Source organism: Chrysochloris asiatica, unplaced genomic scaffold (assembly GCF_000296735.1).
Source record: "Chrysochloris asiatica unplaced genomic scaffold, ChrAsi1.0 scaffold00168, whole genome shotgun sequence".
Lineage (NCBI taxonomy): Eukaryota > Metazoa > Chordata > Mammalia > Afrosoricida > Chrysochloridae > Chrysochloris > Chrysochloris asiatica.
In genome coordinates, this window is record NW_006408686.1 from 4,526,300 (window position 1) to 4,539,976 (window position 13,677).

Consider the following 13,677-nt stretch of genomic DNA (forward strand, 5'->3'; position numbering starts at 1 on the left):
TCAGCCCTTGGGGTTGAGCCTACACAGCCTAGATGCAAAAAAAGGAACTTCACAAATCTGACTGAGTGTCCTGTTTATTGGGGCATAGTCAGGGGGAGGGGGAGTTGCAGGGAGGCCATTTTGCCACCTGCTGCCCCAGTGCCCCCCATCTAACAGTTGCCCCCCTCATAAATAGTACAAAGCTCAGTAGAAAAGGTCATCTCAGCCCTGGAGCCAACATTAGAGTTTCAGCTTAGGGAAGAGGTAGATGGTGCCCTTCCTCCCCAAGACCACACTTGAGGAGGGCAGTTGCAGCGGCAGAGGGGTCCAGAGTCTTTGGTTTGGCTTAGGTTGCAAGCCCAGGGCAGGGCCCCGACCCCTGCCTGACAATCCTTTCCGGGGAGGAAGGCTGCTCCCTGGCCTGTGAAACCCCTTCCTGTGTCTGCAGACCTCCAGGGGGCTGGCTGGGGTGCACCCAGGAATGGGGTGGTTCTCGGTCACAGTGTTGGCTCAGATGTGGCTGTGGCTTTGGTCAGCAGAGAGGTTCCCCTGGGCCAAACATGGGCGGGTGATGGTGAACTGCAACCACTGCCTCCACCAGCGTCAGCAGCACATATGGGTTTGTAGGCAGTGCCATCAGATGGTCCCGTGGTGCCACACCCTCCTCAGAGCCTGTCACTCATCACAGGACCGGCCCTCAAGAAGAGACTGGCACACCTCCCCCGGCAGGGAGGCAGAGCTGCGTTTGTTCATACATGATGCCAGGCCACCTGGGGAACTGCTTCCAGCCAGGGAGGCTGATGAGAGGCTGTGACTATAGGCTGGAGTCAGCCTCACGCTCTGTGACGTCTGCACTGGGTTCCCTACATGTGTAGCATGTTTTTGTCCTGGCATCTGGCAGCAGCCCCTCAGAAACCTGGCAGCCAGTTTCCGTTTTGTTGACTCAGTGGGAGACTCAGGAACTTCAGGCACCCTTCTCCGGTTCTTCCAACCCCCAGATGACAAAAAGGCTGGTGCTAACCTGGTCTTCAAGGCCCTTCAGACCTTCCACGTTGGTCTGACGGAGTGTGCAATACAACCTCTCCCATCCCTAACTGCCCCACTGCCAATCTTAAGGCTCCTCTGGCCCAACTGGCACCATTTAATAAATAGCTGTGGCGGTGGACAGGTGTGTCAGCTCTGGGTCAGCCCCTGCAGGAGGTGGATCATGTTGTCCAGGCCCCAGAGGTAGCCATCCTCACAGTTGCCCTCAGCCCAGGGCAGCCGGTGACTGAGTGTCTGGTGGTCAGGCAGGGCCATTGTCTTGCCAAAGTCAATCATCCACACATTGGCCAGGCTGGTGTGGTCGTGCACAAAGAGGAGGGAGCTGCCCACCACCTGCAGGGAGAGAGGTGAGGAGGTCAAGTTCTTTTCCCAGCAACACATCAGGGGGACCAAGAGCACAAATCCCAGCTCTGTCACTCACTGGCTATGTGCCCTTGGGTAAGCGGTCCACCCTCTCTGTGGCAGCGTCTTCGTCACCTGACCTCAAAGCTCTCTGTGCATATTATATGTATGACTTAGTGCTATAAAGCACCGTAAACAGTGCCAGGCCCAAGCAAATGTTACCCATTCTGAAGCTGGGCTATGAACTCAAATGTCTATTGATGTTGGTGTGTGCTGTCAAATCGGTTCCGACTCTTAGCGACTCTGCAGAGGGCTTCTGAGAACAGCTGGTGGGCATGAAGCGCCGACCTTACAGTCAACAGTCCAGTGCTTATCCTAAGCTTTACACAAATGTCTATAGGACCCTGAATAAACCAAGTGAGTCCAGTGGGGATGAAGGATGCCCGTGGGAAGGGAGTGCCCAGAGGGCGCTGCTGGTGACCTTGGACAAGTTTTCTCATCTGGAGAGAGGAGACAGTGGTGAGAGCACTGACCTCCTGAGTAGCAGTGAGCCACATGCACATCGGGTGCCTTGGTGCCCTCCATAGTCGCCGTTCTGGTAGCAATTCCATCCCCTCATCTAACTTGGTTTGCAAGCCCCTCCCTTGGTTTTAAATGCCAGTATCCCAGACATCGTGGATTCCTGGGCAGGGGGGCAGGCCACGAGGCAGGTTGTCACCATATCTCCTATCTGTCAAGGGACACTGAAGGTCCCCATTTTGATGGGAAGTATCTCTCAGGTTCTAAATGCTGGGTGACTTATTTCTGAAAATATAAAGTCACCAGGCAGACAAAGTCAAACATGAGGACAGATCAGATGGGGACCCCAGACCTCCTCTTCATTTCTGTGCTGTGTAAAGTCCAAAGGTAGCAACAGGTATCACATAATAATACCAGCCAGTACCTACCAACGGTGCACTACAGGCTTTCACTACCTTAACTCCTTTAACTCTTACAGTGACCATGAGGCAGATACCACTTCCCCCATTCTACAGATGAGGAGACTGAGACCACTTTTGAACCCAGGTCAGCCTGACTTCTAGACCAATGTTCTTTCAGAAAGGCAGTGGTATTGGGGTGCAGAGGGGAGAGGGCAATGAGGCAGAGATGAAGCCTTCAGCCAGCCCCAGGGAGACGAAGAATTCTCCAACAAGGAAGACAGAGAAAAAAATGACCAGTAAGTCAGAATAGGAGTTAGACATGCTCCTGGACTCCCAGCATCACTCGATAGTCATCTCACCTCCCGAAGCCGAGTCAGCATGAAAATGCTACTGTGCCGCCTCCCTTGTTAGGGAGGAGGAAGCTGAGACCACGGGTCAGCCAGCCACGGAGAGGCAGAGCTGGCCACACTAACTGCTCCACTTCTAGGAAGACCCCTCTGCTGCCAACCCTAAAATCAAACCCCAAAGCCTCGGGCCTCCTTTTTTTACCCTTGACCTGTGACTCTGTCAATGGGTTCCCCGCAGTGCCACTTGGACCCCAATAAGCCCACCACCCCCAACAGCTCCCATGGTGGCCGGGGTTCACACCTCATGGGTCCTGAAGAAAGGGGAGTTCTCCAGAGCTTCTCGAAGTTCTTCCAGACGTGCCAAGTATTTTCTCTGTGTGTGAGAGGGCCGGGTTCCTGGTTAGCATGGGGACTCTGGGGCCTTCCCCTCTGTGGGATCGCCCAAAGGAATGGACAGGTCCCGGGAAGGATGGGAAATGAGGTGTGGCAGGGGGAAATGGAAAAGGGTGATATGTATCAGGGTGGGACAGATAGATGTTATGTGGGGGCTTCAAAACTTTCATGGGAAAATTCCGTTATCTTTTCATGAACTTTTTGAAGCCCCTTCATACACCACACGGTGATGCACAATTCTTAGCAGCACGAGAGCTTAGGCTTGACCTGCATGGGTGGTGCAAATGCTTACGCACTCGGCTGCTAACCAAAAGGTTGGTGGTCAAGTTCGTCCACAGGTACCTCGGAAGAAAGGCATGGAGATCTACTTGTGAAATACCGGCCACTGCAAACCCCAGGAAGCACAGTTCTACTCTGACACACACGGGGTCGCCAGGAATCAGAGTGGACTCAACAGCCAATGTTTCTTATTGGTATTGCAGCTTTTTAATCCAGCCTCAGCCATTGCTGTAGCCAATAGGAAAGGGCTTCCGAAAGCTCACGGGGGAAGTTCCATTATCTTTTAATTCCACTTTTCCCCCTTCATAGAACATGGCAGAAATAAAGATTCTGAACCTCGGCCTTGCGTTTATGTTCACTCTCTTGAATCCTTGTTTACTAAATGAGCACATGCCCAAGTGAGCCTACTGGGTCAGGAGAGGAATTGGCCAAGTCCTGAGCTGAGGTGACTGAGACCAGACAGCCACAGCCACAGCCAAGCCACCAGCTAATTTAACTGCAAATGTGTGAACAGAGTCAGCCTGTCTCAGCCAACCCGTCCAGAGCCAAGACCCACCACCAACTTGGGAGCAATAATAAATGGTGGTGGTTTTAAGCTGCTGTGTCGAGGGGTGGGTGGTTTGTTACACAGCGAAAGCTAACAGGCAGAAAGAGTATGGGGACCTCTTACCAGGATTCCAAGGTCTCCATCCACAAAGTCCTCCAGCACCTTTGTCACCTGCTCCAACTCCCGTGTCTTCTTGAAGTTGGTGTTGCAGGTCCCATCGGCTTTCTGCAAGGCACAGGGTGAGGGAGTAATGTAAGTTAAGACTTTCCCTTCTCACCCCTAACCTGAGCAACCTTCCTAGGCCACCCACTCCTCCCTGCCTCTGGCTCGCTTGTTGTCTCGGGGAAATCAGCCCACCCACCCAGCTCAATCCAGCCCTAAGTCGCACTCCTGAGCAATGGGTCCCTTAGAGGCAGTCTGGCTGTGGGAAGGAGATCTGGCTTCGAATTGCTTCCTAGATGGACAACCTGAGCTCAGTGTGAGTTTCCTCCTCTGGACTATGGGAGTTGTGTGAGTATCCACCTCCTACAGCTGGCCTTGAGGATGCACAGCACAAGGCCTGGCACACAGTAAGCACTCAATAAAGGAGAAGAATGTCATTAATGTTTCAGAGAAGCCTCCTAAGTTGTTCTGCCACTCTGGGGACTTGGAGGGAACAGGACAGATCGATCAGATGAAGGAGGAGGCAGGTGTGAACGAAAGAATCACAGGGAAAGAGAAGATGAAGGTGGACAGAGAGGTCTCAGGACGTGAGAGGGGGCTCTCCCTGATTGAGTAGGGTGGAAATCCGGGAGGACTTCCTTGAGGAAGTGACATTTTAAAGGAGACCGGAAAATGACTGGGAGTCAACCAGGGGATGAGCATTACAGGGAGACGCATGTGCAGAAACCCTGAGGCGGGCGAAAGCATAACCATTTGAAGGAAATAAAAATACTTCACTGTGAAGATGAACTAAGTGGAAGATACTGGGAGGCATGCAAGAGTTAATGTAAACAGAGGTAAGCACTGTTAACTGATGGATGGTACACAGAAGGGATTGCAATCATTGTAATGACATGAAGTATATGATTTGTTGAATGTGAAACTGATGATCTGCTCTGTAAACCTTCACTCCAGTCACAATAAGAAGTTTTAAAAAATAAACTTCACTGTGACCTAAAGATAGACAAGGAAGAAGAGAGAGCTGAGAGCTGGGGCCAGACCCTGGAGGGTCCTAGAGGCCTTAGAATTCCTCCTGAGGGCACTAGGGAGCCACAGAAGGCTCTTGAGCAGGAGACCAACATGGATTTGCAACTTAGCTCAGGCACGACTTTGGAAATAGTCACTTTCCTACATTGCTGGCGGGACACAGTGTACAACACTAGGAAGAAGAGTTTGCCCATCTATATAGCCCGATGATCAGTGCTGCTTCTGTGAATCCAGTTTACAGCTAAAACTGCTCACTTGCAAAATATTGCATGTACCAACTCTGCCATTGAGGCCCTGTTTGTAATGGTAAAATATGGAAGCCACCAAGTGTCCATTCATAGGGGACCGTGGTATATCCACGAAGAGAGTTTTGAAGAAAGAGTAAAGAGCTCTCTATGGAAAGATACAGAGAACTCTCCAGGATATTACTGGGAAAAAAGTCAACTATCCATCAGTATATGTACTCTGCCACCTCTGGTGTAAGAAAGTGAGGGGAAATTCAGGATCTGCGACTGCATTTACTTGTACATGGCGGCTTCTAAACGTTCATGGAAAAATGGAGTGAAAAGACAATGGACTTTTCCCATGAACTTTGAAGTCCTATTTGCAGAAAGAAATACCAAAAACAAGTTAATTATAAGTATCAAAAATGAGTAAGAATGAGTAGACAATGGGTTGTGGGGATGAATGTGAAGAACAGTAGGATTGGGAGAGAGATTTTGTGCATGGATATTTTCAATAACCTCATATGCATGCGAAAGCTGGACAGTGAATAAGGAAGACCGTAGAAGAATTGATGTCTTTGAGTTATGGTGTTGGAGGAGAATATTGAAAGTGCCATGGACTGCCAAAAGAACCAATAGATCCATTTTGGAAGAAGTACAGCCAGAGTGCTCCTTGGAGGCCAGGATGGCCAGACTTTGTCTCTCATACTTCGGACATATTGTCAGGAGGGACCAGTCGCTGGAGCAGGACATCATGTTTGGTAAGGTGGAGGGTCAGAGAAAAAGAGGAAGACCCCCAGCGAGACGGATTAGCCAAGTGGCAGCATCGATGGACTCAAGCGTGGCAACAGTGGTTAGGTTGGCCCAAGATCGGGCAAGTGTTTCATTCTGCTGTGCATAGGATCACTATGGGTTGGTACCAACTTGATGGCACCTAACAACAACAACTTTTTTTATATTATTTTGGCGTTTGGTTGGCTGTGTGATGCTCTAGGCCTTTCTTGAGAGATACCTCTAGGTGACTTATGAACACCAACCTTTGGTGGTGGTGGTGGTTGTTAAGTGCCATAGAGTTGGTTCCAATTCATAGCAACTCTGAATAAGGTTTCCAAGGAGCAGCTGGTGAACTTGAACCATCGACCTTGCAGTTGAAACCAACCTTGCAGTCCAGTGCAATAACCCACAGCACCACACCAGGAGCTGCTTTGTGCATAACTGTCGGCATCACACAGGCGCTCATGAGAATACCAGTTCAAAATGTAATTGACTATGTAAAACTAATGCTCTCCCATGTAAACTATCAGATAATTCACAATAAAACATTAAAAAAAAAAAAAACCCTATTTAAAAAAAAAATGTAATTGACTAAAAGGCATGAAAAAAAGAATCTTCCTCCGTAAAGATCCCCTCCCTCAGCTGCTGTGCTGGACGATGGGTCAGAGGTGGTGAGACAGCAGTGTAAGGACAGCCAGGGCAGGAGCCTCAGCAGACGAAGACAAAAAGCAGAGAAGAGGGAGTCAGAGACGCTCAGGTTGATGGATAAACAAACCTGGTCTCTGAGGACATGGAGGAAGGGAGAAGTGGGACCTTGTCTTTCCACCTTGTGCAATCTCCCACCTTTTCCAGATCTCACATCTCTCCAGGCCGCCCTGACACCCATGTTATGCTGGAGAAGCTCTGTCTCCGTTCTAGCTCCAAGCCCTCTAGCAAAAGGCTCTCACCTTGATGCCTTCGATCCGGAAGCCCAGAGTGGAAGTGGAACTCATGGTTTCTCTCCACTGCATGTAGCGGGGTTTGGTCACAGCACCCTGGGCGTGCTCCTCAGCAGTGGGGGCCCCGGGGTCCACAGCCACCATCTTCTCATACATGTCCTTCCGGGGCCGGGGCCGTTCTCGTGCCTTCACCAACTCCTCCTCCAGGTAGGTTCTGGGGGCACAGAGGATGTGACGAGTGAAATCATGAAGAACAAAGAAGACTCCAAGACATATTGTAAAGCTACAGTGTAATATTGGTACCCATCCACACATTGCCATGGAGTGAGTTCTGACTCACAGTGACCCTGTGTAGGGTTTCAAAATAGGCCAATACATCAGTAGGACAGAACAGAATCCACAAACAGACACATGTACAATGATCCAATTTATGTTAAGAAACACACTGCTATTTAGTGGGGTAAAGGAAGCTATGTCATTAACTGGTTCTGAGTCAACTGGATTATCCATATGGAAATAAAATGAACCTTGACCTCTATCTCACACCATACACAAAAAATTCATTCTGGATGAACTGCAGAACCCAATGTGAACATTAACAGAACTTCTAGAAGAAAACAGTGTATTTGTGATCTTAGAGTAGGCGAAGACAAAAAAGACTACTCATAAATTAAAAGAAAGAAATCAAACTGCGCTAAATTAAAAACACTTTTTTAAAAAAAGGTAACTTGTTTAGCAAAGGACACTGTTAAGAGTGTGAAATTGTAGAGCAGAGGGAAAGTATATAGCTAAGGGGGATTTAAAAGTTCTTGGGAAAAAAATTATCTTTTAATCCCATTTTTCCACAAACTCTTTGAAGCCCCATCATATATATACCCAACAAAGGACCTGTATCCAGAATATACAAGGGAGTGCAAATCAAAAAGACAGTTCAATAAAAAAATGGGCAAAAGACTCAAGAAAGAATTTCCAAAGAGACAATTAACATACGAAAAGGATGAAATAAAACGTAAACCACAATTAGATATTACTTTGCTCCGGAGTTCTGGTGTGGCGCTGTGGGTGAATGCGCCAGACTGCAAAGCCATTTGAACTGCAAGGTTGGGGGTTCAAGCTCACCAGCTGCTCCTCGGAAACCCTATACAGGGTCGCCGTGAGTCGGAACCGACTCGATGGGACTTAACAGCAACAACAACATGCTCTGGTAGTGATTATGAGTTGGGCTGCTAATCTCATGGTCAGCAGTTCAAAACTACCAGCGGTTCCACAGGAAAAAGATGAGGCTTTCTGCTCCCGTAAAGATTTACAACCTGAAAAATCCTATACAGGGTCACTATTTGTTGGAACCAACTCCACAGCACACCACCACCATACACCCATTAGAATGGTTAACTTTTTAAAAACAGATAATACTAAGTGTAGGCAAGAATATGGAACAATTGGAACTTGTATACTCTTGCTGGTGGAAATGTATGTTGGCACTTTCTTAAAGACTGCCCACCCTGGTCCCTCCACTCCTGCCCCCAGCAAAACCCCTACCCCCACCTGATGCCCATCTTGCAGTCCATGATGGAGGGGCCCTCGAAGTCTGCCAGGAGATCTTCCATTTGGTTGAAAGTCTGACCGTCCTGCTCCACGATACCATAGTAGGCCGGCACGAAAGGCCGCAGAGGGTCACACATCAGCTGTTCCAAGCTGCGCTGCTCACACTGACAGAAACGTTTTAGAATCCGACCATCCTCTCCTGCCTGGAAGTTTCCTATGGGAGGGTCAGAAACTGGGTCAGAAAGAGAATCCTTCTGTCTCCCTATATACATTAGGCCTTGGCCCCCATCATCTTTCCTGCCCCTTCTATGATGCTGTCTCTAGCACCTCTTAAGATCGTGGCCAAGGCCAGGGAGGGAAGGACCTATTTCTTCTGTCCGTTGTTTAAAACAAGTTCTGTTCACAGCAGGTTGTGTCCCTATTTGATCTGTAATTTTGGATTGTGCGCTCATGGTCATCGATGGGAATTTTGTAAGATCTGAATACAGTGAGAGCTTGACTCTTTAGAGCAGGTTTGCAATAGCCTCTGCTTGGAGTTCCCTGTGTTAACAACTGGGGTCTATTTGAATTAATTTCTAAATTGGAGGTTTCCTTGACCAACTCTACAAATAGTGCGGATTCAAATTCCAAATTCTTATTGTGGCATATTGTATTTTCAGATCATAGTTTCCAAAGATGGCCACCATGCCTTTCTAGAATTTTCTAGATGTCCTCCATGCCTTTCTAGATTTTTGCCATCCCTCATCAAGAAGTAAGGAGCTCTGGTAGCGTAGTGGTTACAAATCGGGCTGTGAACCTCAGAGTCATCAGTTCGAAACTACCAGCTGCCCCATGGGAGAAAGATGAAGCTTTCTGCTCCTGTAAAGATGTACAGCCTTGGAAACCCTAATGCAGGGTCGCTATGAGTCGGAACCGACTCCACGTCACATAACAACAACATCAAGAAGTGGAATCTATTTCCTGCCAACCTGAACCTGGAAGACTATAGCCAAAGTGAGTTTGTGAGACTTCAGAGTCTAGGTGATAAAAGGAGATGTTCCTCCTGCCTTATGGGCAGAGACACTTACCTGAGCTGTCAGGTAGGAAACGGACTATTCTATAGTCCCTATACTGTGAGGAAGCCAAAGCAGCTACGTGGAGAAGCTACAAGTAAGCTCTCCAGCTAGAAGCCTCAGCTGAGGCCCAATCAACAGCCATGATCAGGCCTGCAAATTAATGAACCTCTAAAAAGGAGCTCTGGTAGCGTTGTGGTTACGAATTGGGCTGTGAACCTTAAGGTCAGCGGTTTGAAACTACCAGCTGTTCCGCGGGAGAAAGATGAGGCTTTCTACTCCTGTAAAGATTTACACCCTAGGAAACCCTGTACAGGGTCGCTATGGGTCGGAACCGACTCGATGGCACTTAACAACAACAACAAAAATTGCCAGCTCCTAGCCTTCTTTTTTTTTTTTCAAACTTTTGATTGTGAATTGGGTAAAGGTTTACAGAACAAATCAGTTTTCCATTCAAAAATTCTTACACATCGTGTTTCCTGTCACTTGATTGCAATGTAACATCACTTCTCCTATTTCCCCCCTTTCTTTCCTATTTCCATTTCTTCTTTCCTACCTTTGAACTTTGTCCTTGGGTAAATGCTGCCCTTTGATCTCGAATGGTTGGTTATTCTAAAGGGTTCCTGCTTCCCTTCTAAACCTGTCTATTGTTTGGCTGAAAATGAAGGGTGAGTTCAGTTCCAGACCTGAAGAGTAAGGGCCATAATCGAGGGGTGAGGGAGAGTGTGTGTGTGTTTCGGGGGTCTCCAGCTCCCAGCCGTCAAGCTGTCTTCCCAATTTTCACAATGCAGAAACAAGCTCCCCCTACTGGGCTCTGTTTCAGTTCCTGACGTGAAAACCCATGAGGATACAATAGTGTTTCCTCCTACTAAATGGGCTTTTTTAACCACTAGTAAGTTTTGGTGTGGCGCTGTGGGCTAATGCGCTAGACTGCAAAGTCATTTGAATGGCAAGGTTGGTGGTTCAAGCCCACCACCTGCTTCTTGGAAACTCTATACAGGGTCACTGAGTTGGAACCAACTCAATGGCACTTAACAACAACAAGGTTTGAGGGGTTTTTGTTGTTGTTTAACAGAGAGACAAAGGCAACACAGATAGAGTTATTACTACACATACAGACAGCAGGCTGTTTACACAGTCTCAGTGGGCACCTTGACCTTTCCAACTCAGATCTAAGGATGAACCAGACAACTTCCCCGATTGTTTTCCTTTCCTGAAGGGCACAGTTTCTTTAGTTCAACCCATTGCTTGTTTTTGTAAATATTGTTTTCCTTTCCTGAAGGGCACAGTTTCTTTAGTTCAACCCATTGCTTGTTTTTGTAAATAAAGTTTTATTGGAACACAGACATGCTCACGTACTTGCCTATTTCTAACTGCAAGATTGGTGGTTCAAGCTTACCAGCTGCTCCTCGGAAACCCAACACAGGGTCACTATGCATAGGAACCGACCTAACGGTATTCAACAACAACATGGCTACTTTTATGCTGCAATACCAGTCAATGTGCAACAGAGATGTATGCTGATTTATTTATTTTACAAGACGCTTCACAAAGTTTGTGAAAAAATTCCATTCTCTTTTAAGCCCAATTTTTTGACAAATGCGTTGATACCCCCTCATTTATATACTCTTACACAAAACAAGTTTGCTGACCCCTGGTCTGGTCTATCTTTTCACTGAACCTTAGCTTTCCAACCCCCCAATACATATTGTCTCTAGTCCTTGGTACATCCTGCCCATAGAAGTATGCAAGGCAGGCTTCAAAAAGTTCATGAAAAAGTTCCATTTTCTTTTCATTCCACTTCTCCCACAAGCTCCTTGAAGCCCCCTTGAATGATTTTCCAGTGTTACTGATGAGGAAGCCAAGATCCAGAAGAGAGAAAGTTACTTGCCAACCCAGGGCAAATATTCCGTCCACTTCCCCCCTCGAAACTAAGGATGAGTCATATGACTTGCTTTGGCCAATGAGATATTAGCATCTCATTGACCAGGACCTGAGTGGTGGGATTGCCCTTTTGTATTTCTGCCCCTGCTTGAATGGGCCACTGATCCATCTAGGATGAGAGACCCACTACTCTGCCTGAAGCCAAGTCCAGCCTGGGGCAACTGACCCCAGGCAACTCACAGATGTCTGAGCCAGAATCAATGACTGGTACTTTAAGGCACTGTGGGGGCGGGGACGAGGTGGTTTGCTACGCAGCACTATTGTGGCGCCCACACGGGATGGAGGCAGTGGGTCAAGCCCTGCTTGTCAACACTAGACAGCACCCCCACAGAAGTTCTGATATCAGCTTCCCACTCTGCTTTCCAGTGTTCTTCCGTTTTTTTGACCCCTATGGGTGACCTTCCTTTCTTAGCTATGCATTTAAAAAAAAAAAAAGATTTCAGTTAGCATTTCTACTTTTGTCATTAAATCTTCTAAAAGGTCATCAGTCATTTCCTTAAGTAATAACATCTGAGTTCTCCTTTAGAAATCAGCTCCTGGGATAGATAGTGAGTCAGTGGGTGGGGTTTGGAGTCAGATCTGGGTCCAAATCCCAAGCCTGCCACTCACGGGCTGTATGACTCAATACAAGTAATTCCACTTCTCTGAGCCTCAATTTTCTTCATCTGGAAAATGGGACTCAGAGTCAATTCTACCTCAGGGGGTCTGGACAAGAGGACAACAGCACTAAGCAAAGCTGTGCTGATCTGAGCACTTTGTATCTACCAGGTTATAGATTCTAACCCAACTGCTATTATCCCCATTGTACAGCGAAGAATACCAAGGTACAGAGGGGTCAAGTTACTCGCTCTCAGTCACACAGCCAGGAAGTAGAAAAGGAGGGATTGGAACCCAGGTCCTATGTCTAATGTCTCCCTTATGGGTCCCTACGCTATACAACAATGCTTCGTCGTGGAATAACAGGAGCTTTATTAGAAATGCTGAGTGACCAGAAGTCCTGAGACAGAACAAACGCCTGGTTTGTATCATTCTTCCTGTTTTCTTGTCAGATTCCTTTTAAAAAGAAGGTTTGAGCTGCCTGGGAGATATTGCTCAACAGCAAGAGAACACAGTGTTTAGGAGCCAGCTCTGGAGTCAGGCTGCCCCTCGTCAGCCCTAGGCCCTCAGACAAATCCCTTCAATCTTTGAGTCTCCATGTCTTCATCTGGAAAATGGAAAATTCTATCTCCCTTCTGGAGTTACTGTGAGGACCGAACTCTATCTGTGTGTATTCTTTCTTACCTTGTATCAGGCACCAAAATCCAAAACCCAAACTCATCAAGTCTATTCTGACTCAGAACGACCCTGGAGAGGGTTTCCTAGACTGTCAATATTTATGGGAGCAGGAAACCTCATCTTTCTCTCTGTCTGCTGGTGGGTTTGAAGTGCTGACCTTGAGGTTGGCTAACAACCCAATGTGTAACACAGTACCACCAAAGCTCCTTGGGGGGAAGTTAGATACCATTTACTGGGAACCTACGAGGTTGGTAGTTCAAAGCCACCAGCCACTCCTTGGATACCCTGTACAGGGTCACTTTGAGTTAGAACCAACTCAATGGCACTTAACAACAACGAGTCAAGCCAGCTTCATGAGACTATGGCAGAAACTTCTGTCAGGCTGCCTAAGAGGAGAAACGGAGCTATTTATTGGAGTCCTGGTATGGTGCTGTGGGATAATGCACTGGACAGCAAGGTCAGTGGTTCAAACTCACTAACTGTTCTTTGGAAACCCTATACAGGTTCACTATAAGTCGAAGCCAGCTGGACAGTATTTAACAACATAGTTCTGGCCACTATGCTAAGCTGTGGGTAAAAGAGAAATGATGGGCTTACATGATCAAGCATTTATATATGCTGAAGGAGTTCTGGTAGCGTAGTGGTTATGAGTCAGGCTGCTAACTTCAAGGTCAGCAGTTTGAAACTACCGGCCATTCTGTGAGAGAAAGATGAGGCTTTCTGCTCCCGCAAAGATTTACAGCCTCAGAAACCCTGTACAGGGTCACTATGAGTTGGAACCAACTCCACGGCACATAACAACAACAACATAATGGTTTTCCCTTAGGACCCAGCACAGTGTGTCTGGCACAGACAATGCCTAGCACATAGTAGGTACTCAACCAAC

At 47.5% G+C, this 13,677-nt stretch overlaps 1 protein-coding gene across 1 annotated transcript in view; it reads right to left on the bottom strand.

The window, feature by feature from the left end:
- Positions 1–1,152: 1,152 nt before the first annotated feature.
- The window catches only part of ITPKC (inositol-trisphosphate 3-kinase C), a 21,883-nt gene continuing 9,358 nt past the window's right edge, over positions 1,153–13,677 (bottom strand). Inside the window, exons 3-7 of the mRNA XM_006871409.1 lie at positions 8,521–8,734; positions 6,985–7,189; positions 3,975–4,076; positions 2,934–3,005; positions 1,153–1,356 (exon numbers count right to left, since the gene is read on the bottom strand). Coding sequence (XP_006871471.1) covers positions 1,153–1,356; positions 2,934–3,005; positions 3,975–4,076; positions 6,985–7,189; positions 8,521–8,734 — 797 coding nt within the window. The remainder of the gene's footprint in view (positions 1,357–2,933; positions 3,006–3,974; positions 4,077–6,984; positions 7,190–8,520; positions 8,735–13,677) is intronic.